The sequence below is a fragment of the Polyodon spathula genome, chromosome 3 (assembly GCF_017654505.1).
Source record: "Polyodon spathula isolate WHYD16114869_AA chromosome 3, ASM1765450v1, whole genome shotgun sequence".
In the NCBI taxonomy this organism is placed as follows: domain Eukaryota; kingdom Metazoa; phylum Chordata; class Actinopteri; order Acipenseriformes; family Polyodontidae; genus Polyodon; species Polyodon spathula.
Genome location: NC_054536.1, coordinates 40,927,281 through 40,951,118, shown reverse-complemented (window position 1 = coordinate 40,951,118; position 23,838 = coordinate 40,927,281). Strand labels below are relative to the sequence as shown.

The 23,838-nt window shown below is 42.1% G+C and overlaps 1 protein-coding gene across 1 annotated transcript in view; it reads left to right on the top strand.

Moving 5' to 3' along the window:
* Window positions 1-13,736: 13,736 nt before the first annotated feature.
* The window catches only part of LOC121313093 (glucose-fructose oxidoreductase domain-containing protein 1), a 61,823-nt gene continuing 51,721 nt past the window's right edge, over window positions 13,737-23,838 (top strand). Inside the window, exon 1 of the mRNA XM_041245255.1 lies at window positions 13,737-14,486. Coding sequence (XP_041101189.1) covers window positions 14,234-14,486 — 253 coding nt within the window. The 5' untranslated portion in view covers window positions 13,737-14,233. The remainder of the gene's footprint in view (window positions 14,487-23,838) is intronic.

The following is a 23,838-nucleotide window of genomic DNA, read 5'->3' as shown; positions in this document are numbered from 1 at the left end:
GGATATGGAGTGATTTCAGCTGTTGAATTGCAAGCTTGAATAAAAGCAATAAAGAAAATCACTGGAGGCTGGACTAGGGCAGCGTCCTGTGGCTCGCCAACATGGGTGCTTACAGCCAGCAATTTCAAACCTGGCAAGACGGTATAACCAGACACACTCTGTCAATGACAGGCCACGAACTGGGAGACCAAGAATCACAACACCTGTCCAAGATCGACAGATCATTTTGCAGCATCTTCATGATGTCAGTTGTTAAGCAGCACAATAAAAAGCCACTGCACCTGCTCTAAAACAGTTTGTCATTTTTTGATCACATCTAGTAAATTTGATCCAACTATAAATGATACGTTTCTTTTGATGCTCAAATATGTGGTACATTTCTTTTAATGCTCAAATAAAGTGATAAGTTTCTTTCAATGTTCAGTATATTGTAGCAATCTTGGAACTGTTGGACTGCTGTATCACTGCCCTTGAAGGGACTGTAAACAGTTGTGTGTCTGTTTGTTTATTTGTCATTCTTGTGTATTATGAGACCACCCACGCCATTCGGGGAATTGCGGAGGAGATCGTCTGGGGATCATAGTTAGGAGCATGAGTGTGTGTGTGTACCTGCCGGTGTGTTTGGGGGTAAATGGGGAAACATGGGTGAGAGAGTTGGTAGTTGAGGCTCCCTGTGACCATCTCCTTGTTTCAGGGGCTGTAGTAGTTCCTGGGGTGCAGTGATTGGGTGGGGATCACATGAGATGGAGCTATAAAGTGGAGAGTGTGGGGAGACCTTTGGACGAACTGTGGAGGAGAGAAGAGAAAAGAGCATGTGAGTTAGAAAAAAAAGACTTGCTACAACATGTATTGGACCTGTGGAGGGGAGGACATGCCATCTTGGAAGAGGCTAGAGCTCCGTACGCGGAGGTGGATCCGACACATGTCACATCACCACACCAGGAGGCGAAAGCTGGTGTGCAGAGAAAGAACAGCCATCTTGGACAGGGTGTAAACAAAAACAAAGAGTGGAGATGCCAGTAAGCTGGATTGAGGGAACTTTAAAATAGAAGCAGAAAGTAATAAGTGGACTATTGAAATGCAATTAATTCAACTGATTAAGCGTTTCCCTATGAAGGAGTTTTAATTAATTCAGCCAATATTGAAAACCGAGACTCTGAAATCCAAGACTGTGGATAAATGCCTGAGTGTGTTGGGGGGTGGTGTGGTTAAGCCCTGACATGGGCATTGCTCTGATAGCAGAAGGGGGAATGCGTGCTTGAGGGATGAACCGGAAGCGGTGAAGGCCCAGAGAGAACTAAAAACAGGGTGCTTTTATGGGAAAGTGTCCGATGGGAAAGTGTCCTGGGAGCCTAGCGGATAAAATTTGAAATGGTAGCCCGGTCTGATGCATGGAATGAGGAACAGAAAGTGGTTCAATTAACTGCAGCTTTAGAAGGAGAAGCACTTAAAACCCTGCTTAATGTAAATCCCAGTGAACTGCTGGACTACAAGGCTGACAGCCTAGCTCTTGATTACCGCTTTGGGGGAACTGAACCCGCCTTCATCTTGTGGCAAAGATTGGCAGCCTGCCTCCACTGTCCCGGTGAACCCCTTGGCGAATACCCGGACAGCAGAATACCAGTCCACCAGAATGCTATTGTACCCTGACCTATAGCCGGAGGGCAAGACACTGGAGCCACTAATAGTGCCGCTGACCACAGTGACCAGTGAAGAAACCCCCATGAGGGGCCGATGTCGTATGCGGATTGATATAGCTGGCCACACCTTCTTCCATGTGGTATGGGTGGCGGAAATGCAAGAGCCCTGCTTCCTAGGGCTGGACTTCCTCCAATTCGGGGGCTACTTGACCTGCAAGCGGGCACTGTGCAGTTCCGTGATGGGCCACCAGTGCACCTAGAAGCCTACAAACTGCTAAAGAGAGGCTCAAGCATGGTGGCACACTGAGCCCAGTTCCCCTCAACAGCCAGGTCCCCTGCAAACAACCCAGCAGCTGAGGAAGCTGCTGTCGCCACTGCATGCAAAGTTTGGACAGAGAACTGTGAGGACCTGCAAGCCAAGCAACACCAAAGGTGAGTTCTGCCACAGCTTCACCACTGCGTCTGAGGGTACTGGTAGAACCCATATCGTCCAACACCATATTGAGACTAGGGATGCCCGCCCAATCAAACAACGCCCATGTCGGATGCCGCAAGCTTGCCAGGCTGCTGCTGACCAAGCACTGGAGGAAATGAGGGCTGCTGGTATCATTTAGCCATCTGACAGTCCTTGGGCATCGCCGGTGGTCCTGGTTCCTAAGAAGGATGGCACGTGGAGGTTCTGTGTGGACTATCGCCGCCTGATGAGGTAACGCTCAAGGACTCCTACCCTCTACCCCGGAATGATGAATCACTTCATCTGGTTGAAGGGTTAAAGTGGTCTTCGTTCCTGGACTCGAAACGCGGCTATTGGCAGATAGACCGTGTTCCCCATGGGGTGAGGGTTATGGCAGTTATGTGCCATGCCGTTCGACCTCTACAACGCTCCAGCGACTTTTGAATGGCTGATGAAAAGGGTGTTGAAGGGAGTACCCCAGACTCGATGTCTGGTCTACCTGAGTGACCTCCTCGTGCATGGGAATGACTTTGATGAGGCCCTGTCTGTCAGAAGGAGGTGCTGACCAGGGTCAGATTGGCGGGCCTCAAACTCCACCCGGAAAAGTGTAAGCTGCTGAGTCAGGAGGTGTCTTTCCTGGGCCACCGGTAGAGCAAAGCATTACCAATGAGGAGGATGAGGTCGCGGCCATGAAGGACTGGCAGTCGCGAGCCTTTCTGGGTCTTGCCTCATATTATCGTCACTTCTTCACCAGGTTCGTCACCATTGCTACTCCCCTCCATAGCCTGACCAGAAAGTGGAATACGGAACAACAGGAGGCTTTTTGACACACTAAAAAGGCCTTTGTGTGAGGCTCCGGTACTAACCACCCCCAACCCTCAATGACCTTACATCCTCGACACGGATGCCAGTGACGGAGGGATCGGAAGTGTGTTGGTCCAGGAGACGTCAAAAGGAGAGTGAGTTGTCACCAACTTTAGTGAATACTCAGCAACCGGACTATTGAGTCAACAGCAGGGAGCTGCTGGCCACAGTGGAAGCGACGAAACACTTTAAGCACTACCTGTGTGGCTTGCCCTTTACGATCCAGACTGACCATTCAGTGTTGCAGTAGCTCATGTCCTTTTTGGGAGCCCGAAGAGCAGGTGGCACATGGGATAGAACAACTCCAGCCCTGCCAGTATACAATCCAGCACAGAGTGGGGGTGGCCCACCAAAACTCCGATGGGCTATCCAGGAGGCCCTGCACAGCAGACAACTGCCAGTATTGCACCCAGAGGGAAGAGCGGGAGGTAGAGCTGGCGGAAGCAGGGCCTTGTTCCCGGGGCATGGACGAGACTGACAGGCTCACCAGGAATAGGACCCAGAGTTTCGTGAGGCCAGACAGTGACAGTGACTGAAGGCCGGAGACCTGGTTGGGAGGAAGTGGTTGCTCAATCCATCAACATCAAGAGCTTGTGGTCTCAATGGCCGGGCTTGGCCATCCATGAGAGAGTGTTGTGTGGTGCTGGCTGGAGCCAGCTATCGGGGAGGAGTGGTGGCAGATCATCATCCCCAGGGCATTCCTGGAAGAGGCGCTGAAAGCACACCATGGTGCTGCTGGGGTGGGGCATTTCGGGGTCATTAAAACCCTTCGCCAAGTGTCCTACTGGGGACAGTGCAGGTGCAATGTGGAGGACCATTGCCGCAGAGGGGATGCATGTATGGCCTGCAAGGGTCCCCAGGATCAGTCCCGCACCCCCCTTCAGCAGTACCGGGTGGGGGCACCCATGGACAGGGTCACCGTGGACATACTGGGGCCCTTCCCATACTCTTCCAGGGGTAACCATTTCATGTTGGTGGCCCTGGACTACTTTACAAAGTGGCTGGAGGCCTCTGCCCTGCCTGACCAAGAAGCAGAGACTTTGGCAGAGGCATTGGTCGAGAGGGCCTCGTGAGTCGTTTCAGGGTCCTGGCCGAGTTACACTCAGATCAAGGGAGGAACATTTGAATCCCTAGTCTTCACTGAAGTGTGAGCTCAGCTGGGCGTACACAAAATCCACACCACCCCCCTGCACCCCAAAGTGATGGGCTAGTCGAGCGGTTCAACCGAACCCTTGGGGCTCATCTGGCCCTAGTTGTGGCCACCGATCAGTGAGACTGGGACCTCCAGCTGCCCCTGGTATTGCTAGCCTGCCGCACAGGTGGTACAAGAGTCAACTACCTGCACTCCTGCACTTTTCGTGCTTGGACGGGAGCTGAGGACACCTGTAGAACTGGCCTTTGGACGATCCCCAGATGTTCAGCCAGCACTGGTCCGGAATATGCTCGAAGCTCCAGGACCAGTTGAAGACAGCTCATCAATTCGCCAGGCAACAGCTGGAGGTGGCTGGGGTGCAACACAAAGCGAAGTATGACCTGCACATATCGAGGCCCCCATTTCCAAAGCTGGGACCTGGTTTGGGTCTTCAATCCGAAACGAATAAAAGGACGCTGCCCCAACCTGAAGGGCAAATTGGTGGGCACCTGCCCAGTGTGGAGGGCCTGGGGGTGGTGGTCTTCAGGGTTCAATGTAGCGATCTTGGAACTGTTAGACTGCTGTATGAAGGGACTGTAAACAGTTGTGTGTCTGGTCATTTGTCATTCTTATATATGGTGAGACCACCCACGCCATTAGGGGAATTGCATGTAGTATAAAGGAGATATATTACATTATACCTAAAAGCCCCGGGAGCAGTCACATTGACGGCCCCACAGAAAACAAATGTATTTTGATTATACAGAACGGTATTCTACTTTATTATTTTTATTTACCAGTCCACAATGTGTTTAGCTGTAATTAGATTAGTTTCTACTCTCTGCCCAAGTGAATGACTGATTGTCTATTGTTTTTCAATCAGCCTTTTGAAAGGTTAATGCCCGCTTACCAGCTGCGTTGCTTTGGTCAGTGAATTAGCATCGGGACTAGTGAAAATAAATACCAGAGACCATAGAGTTTTACAATGCAACAAGATATGGAATTGATGTTCTGGATCAGATGGCATGGAAGTATTCTGTGAAAGTTGTCTCCCAACCTGTTCAGGTGTTTTACAATGCATTGAACCTAGCAGCCATCAACTCCTGGGTACTTTACAAAGAATGCACAGAGAAGAATCTACCAAGGAGAGAATATATTTTACTGTCAGCACAGGAACTTCGCAAGAAGCATTTGGAACAGAGGTAGACTGTGAAGCATGTACCCACAGCTGAAGCTGGCAACCCTGCTGAGAGCAGCAAGAGACACCAATACCAGGTTGGCAAGAGCAATAAAAATAAAACTTCGGTCAGCTGTGCCCTGTGCAGAAAGGCGGCATGGAGAAACGTATGTTGAGTGTGAACAGCCTTAGACTCAAGTTAAAGGAATACCCTTTTGTTAAAAAAAGAAAAATCAATTAGACTTTTTTATAACTTCTGCTGCGCGCTTCTGTAAAATGTATATTTATCTATGTTGTTCAGTTGTTTTTGCTCATCTGATATTTAACCAATTGCCGTTGAAAAGTTAAAAATCTATTGCTATCGTTTCAGTTTTATAAATAGGTATGTTGTAAACTGCGATGTCTGATCAGATGTTTATATTTAGTTACATTTTCTTGTTTTAATTTGTAAAATAAATGTGTGTGTATTGTAAGATAGCAGAGAGAGGGTCAGATTCTTCCCTTCTAAAAACATGTGCAAATGCATGTTTGTTAAACTTAATTGTGGAATTATTACCCACACCTGGGCACCCTTACGACTCAGAAAATGGAAAGCATTGAGAGTTGATCATCAGGATCAAACAGAATACTGCTGCTCAGTTGGAGCAGAAGAAGAGGTGGAGACTGGAGCTAGGGCTGCCTGAGAGGGAGCCAAAACAGTTGGAGCTGCCGCTCCAAAAGTGGGAGCAAGCAAGAGAAGCCCCGCTGTCTCCTGAACCAGAGGAGAAGGAGCCGTTCCAGTTACCAGAGCCACCGGCTGAAGTCAAGGGGGAGGAGGTGAGCAACCCATCTCCAACACTGCCTCAGCAACAGCCTGAGGGAGGCACTCCGGTGCTATTAAGTGCGGTCCCATACCCCAGCTGTGAGGACACAAGTACAGAATGTCCAGACCACCCTACACTGGACCTTATGCCCAGGTCACAGCATTGCCATGCACAACTGTGCACATGATCCCCAGTCCCGCTCCTCCCAGAACCTGAGACGTCACGCCGTGGGCGTCAGACATCGCGTGCACTCCCCCTTTCTTCCACTTTGTTCCCCTCGAGGTCCCAGATGTCGCTGCGCTGGTCCTGAGCGACCCACTTCTGCTCGTCACTGCTCGCTCCCAGTCAAAGGCCTACGTTTTGGTCGCCCAGGACAAGCTGTCTGAGTCCCTTCTTGCTGGTGCGTTGTCCCTTCCTGATTGCGCCGGAGGAAGGACCAACCCATCCTCAAGCCCGCCCATGGAAGAGGGCGAAAACCAAACACTTGGGACTTGAGGGCGGGTGGTCCTTTAATGGTGGAGGGAAGTGACCGTTAAATGGCCAGTCTCTTGGAAAGACAAGGGGGAGGATGTGTAAGATAGCAAGGAGAGGGTCAGATTCTTCCCTCCTAAAAACATGTGCAAGCGCACGTTTGTTGAACTTAATTGTGGAATTATCACCTGCACGTGGGCATGATTGTAAATTAGAACTAGGTGCAGGGTTTAAAAAGAAAACATTCAGTCTTCTCAAGGCTGCTGCAGTGTGAAGAGCCCGATTGTGAGTGTGCAACTGTGAAAAGGTATTGTGTAAATTTTGTAAATATTGTAAAAATTGTGGTTTCTGGACAGGGAAACAGCTTAGCTGTCCCGTGTTAGTCAGTCCTGTGTGTAGTCCTGTGTTTAGTTAGCGCTCCGAATGGGAGCTAGGTGTTTGTTTTGTTCTGTTTGTTTTTGTGTAAATATTAAAAATAAGGTGTCAGCCTTCTAAAATTCTGTGAGCGATGGCCCGTTTACATTATATATATATATATATATATATATATATATATATATATATATATATATATATAAATATAAATATAAATAAAATCACCAGGACAGCTCCAGTTCCCACGGCTCTGCTGGGTGACCTAAGGCATCGCTTACAGGGCACACCAGCAGTGAACAACCGGTCCCTCCCAACAAGCAGGGGAGACGCAGGTCATGGCCAGTCCACACACCAGCCTGCCAGGAGGCAATTCCAGGGTCACAACCCCAGCAGCCCCAGCAGGGCCCCTGAAGGCTTGCGGCCTTAGACCCCCTTCTCAGTACACCAGCTGCATTATTATCACGGTTATGCGCTCCAGTTCCGCTTGGGACCTCCTCCCTTTCGAGGAATCATGAATACTTTCAGGATAGACCATCTCCAGGCCTCGGTACTTCTGAACGAAGTGGCGTCTTGCTATGCAAGCGAGCCGTTCACCGCGTTGACCCCACCAACCAAGGGGAGGGGTACTACTCAAGGTATTTTCTGGTACCCAAAAAAGACGCTGGCATTTGCCCCATCCTAGATTTGAGGCTTCTCAACAGGTTCTTAAGAGAAAGGAGGTTGCAGATGCTGGCTCACCGTTACATTCTCCAGTCAGTCCAGCAGGGTGACTGGTTTCCAGCGTGGACTTACGGGACTTGTATTTTCACGTTCCTATTCGTCCAGAGCACAGGAAGTATCTCCACTTTGCCTTTCAGGGAAGCATTTACTTGTTCACTGTGCTGCCATTCAGCCTCTCCCTAGCTCCTCATACATTTTCAAGTGGCCCCCTTGCGACTGCAAACTCGACGACTGGTTGATCTGTTCTCAGTCACGAGAGGGAGCAGTGGCCCACACGGCGGTCATGACAGAGCATCTGGCGAGGCTGAGCCTCACCATCAACGATGCAAAGAGTCGGCTTACACCAATGTAGTGCACAACCTGCTTGAGGATCCGGATGGACTCCAGTATGATGTGTGCATATTTGTCCAACGACAGAGTAGCAGCTATCCAAGAGAGCTTCTCCTTGTTTCAACAAGGATCTCAGGTCACTCTCATATTGTGCCAGAAACTACTGGGTCTGTTGGCCGCAGCCATATCAGCCATTCAGCTGGGTCTACTTTGCATGCGCCCGCTACGAGAGAGGCTCAATGCGTTCCACCTCCATACCAAGCACGGCAGACACCGCGGAAGTGCTAAAAGCCATGGAACAAAACTGTAACCCCTGTATATGATAGAAGGCAGGCAAAGCCAGAAGGATGAGGGCGCCACAGGGGTTACAGTTTTGTTCAATGGCTTTCAGCACTTGGACTAAAAAAATTGTTCAGCGCCACTGCTTGTTTCACAATCAACGCTTTCCCAAGAGTTTAATTGGTAAAAGGAGTCGGCTCAATATAACTGTAAAGGGACATCACATGACCAAAAATGAAAACCGAAAAGTAAGAGTCCTGTGTACTTCCTCTTGGAATTGCTTTTTTAAACCAGCAGAGGGCACCAAGAGAATGAAAGCAATACCCAATGGTGTACTTGAAAAACAATGCACTGTATTGTTCAAAAGGAATAGAATGCATGTTCATGTTGCAAAGTTACAAATAAACTCTATATTTACCAATATTTTTATTATGCATCATTAGAAAATTATGCATCATTAGAAAAGGCAGATTTTTTGGGTTCACATGATATGTCCTGTGCCTAGAAACCTGACTTTATTTTTTTATTATTTTTGGGACATTACTCTTTTTTAATTGGACACCATATAGCATTCATAACACATTCATAGAGGTGATAACACATTGTAACTGCTACTGTATAATCCCCATAATCACTGATATAACTCTCATACATATTCATAATACTGTTGTCAAAGGTGTATGACTACTTGTCATAGAAATGTAGTTGCATTTTCAATTCAAGTGCTTTTTATTGATTGAAAACAAATGTCAAGACAACATTGTCTGAATACTACACCATTTGCTGGTGGTGTCCAATTCAAATAGTGCTTTACCACATAATGAACTTGTATTATGAACAATCAAACTACTTTGGGAGAGGAATGAAAGAATAAAACAAATCCCCAACGCAATTTGTATAAGCCATCGGTACTGTAGGAAGTAGTATGCTACTCACACAACATACTCACACTTTATATGGAGCACAGTGGCATTTTGGATAATTAGCTTTCTGATTCGACATAAAAAACTGAACAGCTAAAAGTACAGCTACTGAAGCTGAGTGCCACCTTTTCTTTAAAAGGTCAAGTAGAATCTGAAAGCAGGCAATATAAATGCCTGATCCATTTACTACACAGAACATGTAACAATATTTGATGTGAAGCAACAGTTCCTTGTACTCCAACAGATGCCATCCAACATTTATAGGATAAGTGCTTGTGATGGTGTTTGAAACATTTCTTAGTTTTATGTGATATATACCCTGATGCTTTCATATAACCATATCTTTCAAAATTGAACACTTAGCTTTTAGCCATTGCTGAGTAAAAAGGAAATGCCACTTTTTGATATCACTAGGCACTTGAAACACGTGAGTCAAGTATATAAAATTAAAAATTAAAAACATTGCCTTTGTTGAGCATATCTACTTCTATAGTTGCCATATAGTTTTAGGTCTATTCTTAAAAAACGGATTGACCTGTTCACTGAGTTGACAGCCAGATAAAAGCTAGAGGGAGAATTTGCTACCAGAAAGAATTACAAAACAATTGAAACTGTGTTTTGATAGTCTGCTTTATAATATCAAGAGCCAATGTTAATATACAGTATTAGTGTGACATTTTTTTATTGTACTTGGAATAAACAAAACAGTATTGAAAGATTTTAAAAAATAATGTAGGAGGGCATGTTTTGAATCCATTGGGACCTATTCATAAAACTGTAAGGAATGCCTTTTTTTAAGGATGCTCTTAAGTTAAACAATACTTGTAAAAATTTGAATAAACCCTCTCTAAAACAGTTTCATAAACTTCGGACTAGTTTTAAATAATCAGAATTGTCTTAAAAAAAAACAACCCTTAACAAACCTTTCCATAGAATAGTCTGAAAAGTGCCCATTATTTGAGTCAAATACAGCAGTGAAGCATGGTATACAGCTTAAATTTACACAGCAAGTTTACAGTTTATAATGTGTAATACTGTGCCATGTATTTATTATGATTTATTCATTTCTTGAACATGAATTGTCTGGTTTTTGCCATGCCTTAGCATGGTATAATCTAGGTAAGTGATAGCAGTCAAACTCTACTTGATATCTGGTCAAATAAATTCTATTTTCAAAGCCCCATATTCAGTAGGTGTTGTACAGTATGAGTAATATAATATTGTTAACAAGTGTTTCTCTTCTCAAAGTGGCCACTGTTTGGTTATCGACTCTGTCAAAACAGATCACTTATTATAAACACTGGTGAATTTTACGTTGTATAGTGATGTAAGATCGACCACATATTAGTCTCACCTCAGGCCCCTAGTTACCCTCATCTTAAACCTAATCTTGGTGAGGTTGGTCATAATAATAATAATAATTTTATATTTTTAAAGACAGGGAGGCAACAAATCTGTAACCTTCAATTACCTTGTTTTTAAAGCATTAGTTAGCCACTAAGTGCATTGCAGGCCTATGTATTTAATGGCACGTTAATGCTTTGTGAATATGACCGTCTCTTTCTTCCAAAACTAATCCCATGAAGCATTCTGTGGTAGGTATTGTTTTAAGAGAAAGCGGTTCATCTGAGAAGTTTAAAATGGAAGCCAAGTTAGTCATCAAAGGAAGGGGCTGTGATAAGCCTGACTCTGAGCATTCCCTAATTTAAGAAACAGACTTTTTAAAACATGCTTCCGTCCTGTAATGGATTTCAACACCCTTACTGAACAATAGATGACTCAAACATATTTCTGAAATGTAAACGGTTTTGGATTGGTTTAAACTGCATGAGGAATGCATGTTTTTAGCAACTGGACAAATATGGTATGAATTTCAGACCGTACGTAGATAGTGTCTCATAATACTTTTCAAGTCTTTACTTCCAGACGTATACAATCTAACCTGCTTAACATCACTCTGTTAATGTCATGTTTCATATTGTCACCACATTGAGCAAGTGTAATACCATAGCTAAAAGGAAATACATGTTAATAGTACGGTCCTGAAATCTCCCTGTTTGGAACTCCTGTGTGATTTCATGTGTTGATTTGGACCAGAGTTCTAAACGAACTGTCATTTTTTTTATAGCTCCCCTGCGATTTAGTCACATTTTAAATTTGTCCATAAATCTGGAACACAACTTATTCAGTTGTGATTGGTATGAACATTATTTAGCATACAATATTGACAGTATTAGAATTTGTAACAACCAATGAAGAAACTTAAATATGTTTTACTTTCTGTGAAATACAAAACAAAATGTAGTATCCAAAATCAGATCCATGAAAAATAAAAATAAAAAAATATTAGTTTTCTCTGTGTATGCTCACTGATCCAATCTCTGTTTCAGACAGGTTGAACAACATTGTATTTAACACGGCAATAGAACAAACTACTTAATGACCAGACAGCTAGCATCATTTAAGTGTGGATATAAGCAGCCATAGGAACAATTTAAAGCAAACCCAATATAAGAAACATCAATAAATACACCAACAGAGCTGTGCTGAACTGTCTGTGCATGGGAAAAGTGCCCCAGGGATCACTTCAGCCTTTCTATTGGACCAGATCTGAACGGGACTATTGCCTAATCTGCATAAATGTTGCAAAATTGAAGGGTCTGGGGCGTATAAACGACCTGTGTGCCAGCTTGTGTGTGTGCTGTTCAACCTTTCATGCAAAATAAAATAACCTGCTGTTTTCAAAGTACTACCTGCTTCTATGCTTCTTCTTTTGCAAGCATATTACACTGTACTGGAACTCCATCAACAGACTGCATTCACTGCTGCTGAAGTGGTGTCTTGGTCGGCAGTGAACACAGTCTGGTTGCAAAGCTGTTCTAACACAGCTTTGCAAGTAGACCAAAAGAGGCTGGGCGGACTCACCGGTGCAACATGACATTGACACCGGGGATGAAGTGCTAGTTAAGCTCTGGAGTCTTTGACTACCACTGGCACGACAAGAAGCAGCTGAAAAGGACCAGAATGAGGTGTGAGAGGCAGGCCTCATCGAGCCGCTTGACAGCCCATTGACTGTGCCTGTTGACCTGGTTCCCAAGAAGGATGGAAAGTGGTGGTTCTGTGTCAACTACCAGCAGCTGAACGATATTACCCGGAGGACTCATACCACCTGCCCCACATTGATAAGTCCCTCGACTAGGTTGCTGGTTTGTCTTGGTATCGCTTGCTGGACCTGAAATATGGCTACTGGCAGGTAGAGCACCACTATAGCCTGGCTAAAGACTGCCTAATCTACTGCTCAAGGGCTGTGGCAGTTTAAAGTTTTGCCCTTTGGTCTCTGCAAATCTCCTGCCACATTTGAACATCTGATAGAGAAAGTACAGAACAGGATTCCACCGCAAAAGCAGGGCGGTGTATGCCTGACCTTCAAAGGTGTGTTCCACTCCCTGCACGAGGTGATGCAATGGCTGGAGATGGCTGGCTTGAACCATCCGAACAAGTGCCGTTTCATGCAGTGAAGTCCCTTTCCTGGAAGACAGAGTGGGTGGTGAGGGCATTCATATCGAGCCGGGATCCTCTCTGTCCAGCTCGCCATTGCCACAGCTGTTCATTAATCCTGTTGGCTTGATGCCCCCGGTCCGGAATACACCAGGCACCTGCAAGACCGGCTTGACACACACTGCTTTGCTTGCAGCCAGCTCCAGGCCACGGACATCCACCAGAAGCAGCACCTCGGGGAGCGGGGATGGCACTTCCTGCTGTTTAACCTTTTTATGCAAAATAAAAGAACCTGCTGTTTTCAAAATAGGCCTACTACCTACCTCTACATGTCTTCTTTTGCAAGCTTGTTATAATATTATAGATATTGTTTGTTGGCTGTAGGGCAAATGTCAGTAGCCATGACTCTCTTGTCAATTTTAAACAACAAAGTGATAGTAGCATAAAATAAAACAGAAATATATGTTGGATAAAACACAAACTGATTTTCTGAGAATAACACAGCAATGTTTTGACATATTTGGTTTTGTGGGTTTTGTTGTGTAGGTGTAGCCTATATAAATATTTACAGTAATGTGTGGGTACATTCTCAGAGCCTCATGTATTGTTTATACAATTTGATAGAAGTAAATCAAATTAACCGTGTAAGCTTACGGTTCAGAATATATCTGTGTTGTCAAGGAAAGGTATTCCATTGGGGATTTAATTTAATTAATTCCTAGCAATACAATCTGGTAGCTAAAATGTTCAATTGACTATTTGAAACCAAACGGGGGCAATGCTTACCGTCACTGTGTGTAATGTAATAAAGTGCAACCAAACTGTATAAACAGGTTAAATGGTTCATTTGCAGTATTACATCAAATCTACTGTGTTGAAAATACTGTAGCATTTTTTGTGACCGCATATTTGCCATTTATTCAAACTGTATTTACTTTTTTTTTTTTTTTTTTTAGTTATAGGCTTTCGGCGTTTCTTGATCTAAACTTTGACACAATTTAAAATAATTACCGGAGTCGAAAGTGTTAAAATAGGGGCGGGCACAGATTCACAAAGCCTGACGTATTCAACAAACAGTGCAGGACTGGGTTGAAACATCAAACAATCAATAACCACGTACTGCTTAGGCCAGTGGGAGAAAATGATATAACACATGGTATATATCATGTGTTAATTACCTTACAGAACGGAATGGAGTTTATTTTTTAAATTGTTTTATTAAACAGGGCGTTGCAGGAATAATATTAGGTGACATCTCCTTCATCAGCGAGATGAGTACACGTTAGCGAGACATGGACGATTAAACTTGCTGCAGCTACAACTTAATAAGGCTAAGAGGATGTTTTAAAAGCAGACGACGGCGACGATTGTACGTGGAAGTGTCATTGATAGGATTCGAAAATGCGGGGTCTCGGGTCAATTTGTGCAGGTGGATGGTTGACCTGATGTTACAAGGTATCCGTTGATGCTTCACTCTGCCGCCGCTGTACTATACCACTTATTTTTATTAATATGATAACTGTGAAGACTTGGGAGTAAAAATCAGTGATAGAGGGAGTGTGTAGCCATGCTACCCGGGGTTGGGGTGTTTGGCACCAGCTTGACTGCCAGGGTGATAATCCCCCTTTTGAAGAACGAAGGTTTCTCGGTGAAGGCGCTTTGGGGACGGACCCAGGAAGAAGCAGAGGAATTGGCCAAGGAAATGAATGTGCCCTTTTACACTAACAGAATAGACGATGTCTTACTGCACCAGGATGTGGATTTGGTCTGCATAAACCTCCCGCCTCCCCTGACAAGGCAAATTGCAGTCAAAACGCTGGGTAAGAGATTATCATATGCAAATCTATGTATTTGTTTTTAGATCCGGTTTCATTCACCTGTTGTTTTAAAGTAGTACCTGTCCAAGATAAGATTTTAAGTTACCTGTGCTCGAACAATACTGAACATGGTTTGGTCTCATTTCAAGCATGCACTGCTGCACATACCATACTGTGCACCCTAAAATATATATTAATAACTTAAAGCTGCATAATCTTGTTCACATTCATAAATAATCCTGTATGATTACTGGGTAAGCATGTACTACATTGTTTTGTAGCTTACTTCTTACTTCATACAGCAGTAATGACTGTCCAGTTTCTTTAGATTCTCCCCAGGGGTAGGTTGTGCAGCCTGCGCATGACCCTTCCTGAGCTATACAGACATGATTTTGCTGCAACCTGCAGAAGAATGAAGTCTCGAATCTTTTTACATGAAGCTCAGGAAAACTAAAATGTGAACAAATAAACAAGTTTTTGCTATGTTGACTAAACAGCCAGCTAACTAATGAATATTGTAAAGTAGTATTAGTAAAGTCCATGAAAGGACAATACATCTTTAGGTATAGCCTACTTAAAGAATACTTACATTTCCTGCTAAAAATACAAGCACTTGCTGGTATGTGGATTACAATCAAGAGTTAGGAATTGGAACAGGTTTACAGTTTATTTTACTAGATACCTACTGTGACAGATTTATAAAATACAGTTACAGCAATTAAATTCATTTCTGCAAAGAGACATTGCCATTTCTTCAACAAGCTTTAGTCTCAATCCAGAATGACCAGTGATAGATCAGCACCACAACCTGCACTACCATCTCTCAGCATTGCTAACGTTCCCAACAGGACACAGCGGCCTCCAAGCCTCTATTTGACCCCCTGTTTTTAAACAGCCTGCTAGGCTTTGATGCTGGTTGTATTAGTTATCCATTATCAGTTCACAGTTATCACAAAAATCATGATTAGCTGAAATTATGTTTGCATTGCCATTTAAATTCAACTACACTGTAGTTAATTCTACCTCTTTCACACACACACACTTTTTTCTTTATTTAGTTGCTGGCTTTTTGTGTGCAAAGTGAGTTTGAACTGATTTGCATGGTTCTTCTGTAATAAAAAAATATTAAGTGCATTGATTGGACCAATAGCTGAAAATAAATTGTTAGTTACAGGAGCCCCCCCCCCCAAAATTATCTCATGGCTCTTTTCAAATCAATGTTAATGGATCTGTCCAGATCTTGTTGGATCGACTACATTCTGTATCCAGCCTACAGTATTCATTAATAATGTTGGCAGTGTACTGTATAAAGGGCAGAGAGTTTTCTCATTACACAGTACACTGCGGTAAGAGTAAAAGACCAAGACCCACTGTATATCATGTTGTGTACTTTGTGTGTTTCAGTGCTGTAGTTCAAATATATAGAATTTGAAGCAGCAAGCCACACTTACAACTCAAGATGCTGCATCTCAAAATAAGTTTACAGCAACCCTCTTCATATGAAAGGCAATGCAGCATGGAGGAGCCAACCATGTATTCATGCCCTGTAGATGTTGCTTCATGTTTGTATATTTAGTAGGAGGCAGTTATTTCTTTGCATGCTTCATTCAGCTACAGTTTAGCATGCAGCCAACAGTCACACAGATAACCACAGTAGACAGCTTGGATTATACAACATAAGCGATTCATTGAAAGGCAATTGCCACTCAGGAAAAAGTAGTATACTTCTCTGGATAGTGGGAGATTGAATTGAATCTTCTTCGCTGCTGCTGTACCATTATGAATATTGAATGGTTTCTCAACATTGAAATGGGCTGGCAATCACATGGTTTATTTTTGTTTTATGTAGCAGTTTTAATTAGAACCAGGAAACCATAGGAGTCACCGAGGTGTGGATTTTGCCCTTGAAATATTGATGAACAAGTCTGAATATTCCCTTGACATGAGTCTAGTGTATAACTTATGATTCAGTGTTTCTCTTAGGGCTCCCCTTTATGCAGAGCTATACAACTATATGTACGTCAGCAGTTTATGTTTGGTCCAAGGTGTTTAATAACAAAGAATGAAAACGCAACCTCAAACTGCACTTGTTTTTTTTTGTTCATGTCATGGGATTATCCTGACTTAGTTATTTACCATTATTTTGTGGGGCAAAATGCAGGCCTTATTTGCACCCACCCATTATATTTATATTTAAGGATTTAGGTGTATTGGTTACAGGATTCAAACACGTACCATCATACAGATTTTGAAAATCGGTACATATTAATTTATGTTTTTGCTTTAGGGAAGGGTACATTGAACACCCAAAGTAATAACTGACATGATAATCAACTGAAAATTAGAACTCCATGGCTTCTGGTTTAATAATGTTTTGCAAAATTGTTCAGGCAAGAAATAATTAACACAGTTTAGAAAATGGTGTAAGGCTGTATAATGGTGGAACAGACATTTTGCAGAAAACCATCATACTGTGTCTTTTAAGGAAGTAGACATACAGCAACCTGTGAACATTGTTTATTTTAGCTACTTTCATTTGCATCAACTAGGTTTGTTTTGAGTAACATTTACAATTTTTTTCCGTTTAATGTCCAGTAACAATGAAATTATTTTGTAGGAAATAATACAAATTTAACTGTGTTCAGTGTTCAGCGTGACATTTTACCTGTCTCAGGTACCATTCTTGCCTTTGAGAAGCAGGACTGCGTTTACCAGAATGTATTGGGTTGTGAGTTGAAAAGCCTGAACTGTCCCAGACTATCCCGCTGAACGCGGAGCCATATGGTCACCTTATCATACAGGGACAAATCCAGACTGGCCTTGATTGCTGTCTCTATATATAATATCATGATATAAAAAGATTGCCTCTGATGTGTTGACCTGTACAGTAACACATACTAGCTTTCCTACAGATTTTAGTAGTTAAAACATTATAAATAAAATACAGTATATTAATAAATAAGTAGCTTATTCATGTCCATTCAAACCTGGCACTTCTCAAGATAAACAGGGTAATGTGCTAATAATGCCAGCTGTGATTAGAAATACAAAGTAATCTGAACTATTGGTGGTTAAATGCATGAATAAATTAAAAACCTTTTTCAGGTGCCTTGATATGTGCGCAATATGTAAGCCAAGTTAAAATCTTCTCAAAGTCTTTGCTCGGGTATTTTGAACTGATAGTCTGCTAGGTATTAAATTGTGTGTAAAGAGGAAGACTTTGCACTCCAAACAACAGATACAGGTGGGTGGATTGGGCACACCTCAAGCTGTCCTACTGGTTTTGTCATATAAACATCTATCGGGTTGGAACTGGTCGAAGGCCATTCAAAGCAGGTTTAAATTCCATTTTATCACCGCTGGGCACGGGGTGAAATGCTTAATAATCCATAGAGCTACTGCACCAGACTCACTGTGTTCATTTTGTTCAGTGGATAACGGATTCACCAAATAAAGTCCTGTGACTGTAGCTTGAACTTACTCTTATGTGGAACTGAAAAGGGAAAAGGAAGTATTCTGAAGAATTTGTTTGCTTTGCCTATCAGTGCACATGACATTTTTATATTAGGTAATTTTGAACTTGCCAGTGACCCAAATGGAATGTTGAACTAAGCTTCATACCTGGTAATTTATACATTTGTGACTGGTGGAAATGTTATGGATGTGTGAAAATTTGGTGGGCGTAAAGGAACAATAGCGTTCCAATCAAAGTTATTTAATTTTAAACTATTAGTTTTCCTTTTTGAAGCCGATAGTGTTTTGTATTCTTATTCTTCTGAGAAGGTTGTGTCTATGGAACCTGAATTACATTGTAAATATGAACAGCCTTCTAACTTTTCTTTAAGAAAATACTTTCAAGAACCTCAGAAATTAAAAATAATTTCAACAAATGTAAAAAAATGAGTCAAGTAGAAAAAGCAGTACTTGTCTCAATGCTGGAGGGTAGTGCTCATTGACAAGAACCATGCTAGGGCTTTGTGGTAAAGTGGTTTGCAAAGCGAGGCTGTAGAGGTGGTGCAATGCTTAAACAGATGACAGACAACAAAGTTCACGGTCCAAACAATCCTTTATTTGTTATATAATTCGGGTTGTTTGGCGACCATGAAATAATAATCCCTGGCAATACACAGCAATGTGTACTGCACAGTGAAAACTCAGGGTTCAGTCCAGAAATAATAAACACAGTATAAACACACACAGAATACAAACATGATCACAAGTCCAGAGTGAGTGCTAACGTGCAAGCAGTGAAATACAGTTTATTAGTGAACAGTAGTGCAGTGTTGTCTGGGTTGGTGCTGGCCTTTAGTGACAGCTCCCGGTACGTGTTAACCGTCTAATAAGAACAAACATTTACAATTAGAATGACAAAACAAACAAACACTAAACACTCACGGTTATATCAAAGTCCTTCAGTGGTTCTCTCGTAACCGTAACAAAGGAGTAGTTCGCTCGGCCACATCTGCTTTTGTACCTTCAGCTACGCCCCCTTGGTTAGCGAGTACAATCGCTTTTCCTCCAGTCCGCGATTGCCACAGAGCCCCCCGTCTGGGGCGATGACTTGGTGTACTGTGGCTCCACCCCCTTTCTAGATGGCCGTCTTCCACCATTCCCTGGAATGACTTGTCAGATCATCCAGTTTGGGGCACACTGTTCCCTTTGTACAGCGCCCTCACAGGTTGGGAGGGAGATTTATAACCAAGATTCGTTCTTTCTCTGTCACAGGCTTGTATTGAAATACAGTAAGAATAAAGACATGCTGACATTTACCAACGTCAATGACAAAGTAGCTAGTTCATGTTTGCACTGCCTGGATCTTACAAAAAAGAAAAAAAAAAGTACTTTTGTGTGTTTGTCAGACACATAATAAAGGTATTGTTTAGATTTCTTGATATGTGACAGCTTCACAAGACCACCCAGAAAAACTTAGATCACCTTTCCCACAATGAAAACCAGAATGCCAAGTGTAGGACCAACCTTCGGTGGCGCCCCAGAGAAGTAACTAGTGTAAAGGGTTTGGTTCGTAAGCCGACTCACCAGACCCTAAACTGCAACGTTTATGTTTTATCGAGGAAGCACCACCCATGTGGACAAACAAACCCGTGTCGTAAACGAGTCACCTCAGTCACTGTACCCGTTTTTACAATTAGGCAGCCAATAACGTTTAAGACACTTGTCAATTCTGTACTAGGAAAGTTTTTGTTTCCAACACAAGGTACTTGGTGAAAGTAGTATCAGCAAAGTTTACGTTCATTGACCTAACGATATTATTATTACAAGTTTAAAAAAAAATACCAAAAATGGGAGAGAGTTTCAAGTGTAGGGTAGGTAGATTCTATATGTCTACAAAGTAAAACACACCAAAGATAAATCGTGCGCCTACGGAGTCTGTTTATGTATGAGTTCATTATTTAATGTGCTTTTGGTCCATTATTTCGTTATTTAATGTGCTTTTGAACTAGAAATTCCAGAAGACTAATTACAGGGATATTTTTGTCTCTCAGAAACTTAACCGAACATATTCAGTAGTTACATAAAACAAATTTAAAGAATGTAAAGAAGTGCCTTGGATAGGGCCTTTAGCAATGTAATTCATTTTTGGTGGAATTATTATGTCAACTAGGAAGGGTTTTTAGAACTGGCCAGCCCCTTCCTAACTGATATAGCAATTCCTCCAAAAACAGTCATTATACTGCTAAGGTCCTATCCAAAGAATTTCTTTACATGACTTTAGAAAGTTTTACCCCAGCAGAATTTCTTGACAGGAACAACTATTCACAAGTAAAGCAAACGGAGCTTGTAAGCTTCATAAACATGCCCAATAGTCCGTTTTCAACACGTCTGAAGATAGAATGTTAATCTGGATATATCTTTTTTTTGACCACATAATTACTAGGGATGCATAAGCCACGCACACCACACAGCTGAGCTCTCACATTTTTACCACTGGCTTACATAAATCTCTTTTCTAAGCGCTCCCTCTATCTCTCACTGCGTCTTGCACACACCAAAGGGCAATGTTTACTCTTCAAGAGATGGATGAATAGTGACTTAAGCATGGGAACCTTTTAAGATCTGAAATTAAGTCTGGTGGTTTGTAAATGAGATCCTGCTGTCAAAGTCGCATAGTTCTCTTTGAAGTTCTGCTGTGTTTATTTGTATATTTGAATTGATCTTTGCACATTGCTCTTTCAGCATTCTAGTCTGATAAGCGTGGGATAAATAGTGTGTCAATTTCCAATAGTAGTAATAATAATAGCCGAGGCGACTGGCTGCCAGTTACTTTAAATCATTAGCGAATGTCTAGTAAAGCACTGTGGAGTTATTAAAATGACACACGATACTGCAGTCAATTGAGTTAGTCAGTGCAGCAAGGTTATGATAGCAAGTTAAGTAACTGTTTTTTATAAACTTTTTTCTAAAGATTATATTTTGGGAGAATGGTTGCGACACAATGGATTGTCTGTCTTCTGTGTATCTTTTATGAGAAAACCACATAAATACAGTATTACGATCGGGTTGTCGAATACAGTAGCTCACTATTCAGCATTTATTACAGATCAGGCTACTACTACAGTTTGTACAGCCTGTTATAATGACCATACAAATATATTACGCTGCTGTTGGGATTTGAGATAGGTACTGTCTCAGAGAAAGTACCATTCACACCAGCGTGCACTGTGATAGGTGACTGTCCTCTGATTGTATTATCAGCTAGGAAAAAGAAAATAACATGTAATATAGTCCTGTTAAACAGCAATAATACAAATGTAGAGTACATTAGCTTTTCAGAATATTTATTTCAGGAAAGCTAAACAAATCATGCACAGCAACTGTATCCAGTAAATGGACTGCCAGATGTTCTCCCTCATTGCTGTCTTTTATAATTTGTGTGACCTTTGTTGTACAGCTCTGAGTATTTTGATTACTGAAGGCGTACAAGGGAAGCTGTTCCTCATTGGTCAGTTCCTTAGCTGCCGCGAGACAAAATCGCAAAAATAGACAGCGATCCTTTTTTTGCGTCGCTTCAGTGTTGCCCGTCATATTGCAGGTAGTGTGAACAGCTTGTATAAAAAGTACATGTTTAATTGTTTTTGTCGTGGTGCCGTATGTCGCACCACACATTCGCTTGTCGCATCGCATCCGGTGTGTGAAGGCCTTAAGCGTTTTCCTTCCCATGTACTGTATGTATAAAAAGCCTTCACTCTTGTACTGTGCAGTTTGCAGGGGTGTCCGTCAGCCACAGAAACAGTGTTGTCGGCTGAAAGTGTGTTCGTTGTTTTTCTCAATTCAAAATTCTTCATAAAAATCTCATACAGTACACCCCCCCTCCCCCAAAGAATTGTGTGCACCTGCATTCTCCTCCCCTCCTTTCTAAAAGTACTTGAAGTCGTAACAATGTAAAATCACCCTCTCAACAACTACATAATGCATTCTGCACAAGGCTGAACTTAAGAGTCTCTAAGTTCTGATTCTGCATGAGTAGAGTGTGGTAATGACAAAGCAATTCTCAGTCAACCCAACCACCCTCTACACTACTTTTCACAAAAAGAAAAGTCCGTTTGAGATATTTTTGGCTAGCTTTTTAACCCTAAAGGCCCAGCACCTAGTAAGTATAGTTCATTCTAGTATATAATGTGTCTCCTAACCTATCCTCTCACCGATGCCATGCCTGTATGTATGTTCCACTAAAATCCTATATTTATGTATGTATTCAAGTATTTCATCTTAAGAGGTATACTGGCTTACAGTCCGTCTTGGAATTAGACAGTTACTGTAAACATACAAAAAAAAAGGAAAAAGCATGTTGTAATTCTTAGTTGCAGGATGGAGTTATCCCACACACACAGAAGGACACACACGAATACAGTTCAGTAGATCTTTAAAAGTGTTTTGTCTGTATACCACCAATGATTTAAAAATTACAAAATCACCCTTTGAAAATCAAAGTACTGCAAAACAATTTTACTGGTTCACGCAAGTGTTTCTAGTGTAGAATTCCTTGGGGGGGATTTATTTGCATTCTTTAAATGGAGGTGGTATTTAGGTGTTGGGATGTGGTGTATCAAAATGTAAGGCCATCTTAAAAATGTGGGTTCAGAATAAAAATAGAACGAGCATTTGTTTGGAGCGCGTGTTAAAACAAACATTCTAATGAAATATCTACAACTGTTTTTTGACGAAAGGGTCATTTTGCATGACAGCCGCCTGGAAACATCTTTCAGCTTCATTTACTAAAATGCAAATCTGTTACAATACTGATCTGTAGCCCATGCCTGGTAAACACACATGCAGGTTTTTTCTTTGTAATTAGGGGGCAAAGAAAATCTGCAGCACAGGCTGTCTGTTCCAAACCATCTGCAATGGTTAGCTGAATTGTTTATCTGTCGAGTACAGTATACAAGATATTGCAGTTAAGATAAAAGAAAGTAACTTGTGCAGTGGCTGCAAACTTAAACTGTCTACAAGGATTGTGTTCTTTTTACTTTAAAGATGAGAGGCTGACAATACAAGCAATGCAAGCAATTAAGGTGCACCTCCATCTCTTCAGCAAAAGCATAGCTTAACTTCTTGCAATACTGTAGGCTTTGGGATATTCGAGCTGCTACTACAGTCATACAGTACAGTATAAAATAACTTTAACTCAGTGTAAGCTTTGTGCTTTTGGGATTCATGAACTTCAGTGTGTGACACCTGCTGACGAAACTTATCATGCTATCGTGGAGAAGACCATGCCGTTTTTATAGCTGGCCATGGTTACCACTGTATTCTCATCCTGAAGGAAAGATGTTTTTTTTTTTTTTTTCCCCCATATTGCTTGTTAATATTGTTGACCAGATATACTAAAGGCAGTTTATATAATGCCTTCCAGCTCCGCATTTTAAATGTGAATTTAGCAAATAGTGATTTTTTTTTGGTTTGTTGGCAATTTTTGCACCAAGAATGAATCGATTAAGGTTAGGGGATTCTTTTTATTCTTAATTTTTTTTTATTTTTAATGATGTGACTTGAGGCTTCCTGTTTAATTTAAAATCTAGCATCATTCATTTTACATTTCATTTTACTAGTGAAGAGGTACTTACTGCATAGGTAGGGGTGAATGGAGTGGATATGTACAGAATTCCAGTATTGTTGGACAATTATTTATCTTGTATATGCTTTTTATAAACAACCTTTTCACTTCAGCCTTGCATTGTGAATCTGCCTCTGTGCGCAGGATAAGTCATACAGTGCAGGTTTACGTCCTGACTGAGTGAATTAGTCTGTTCAAAGCTCTTTTCAAAATGGCCTCTCTAGTGCACTGATAATGTACGAATTGTTGCCCACATTTTCAAACAGATAAAGCAATATCGAT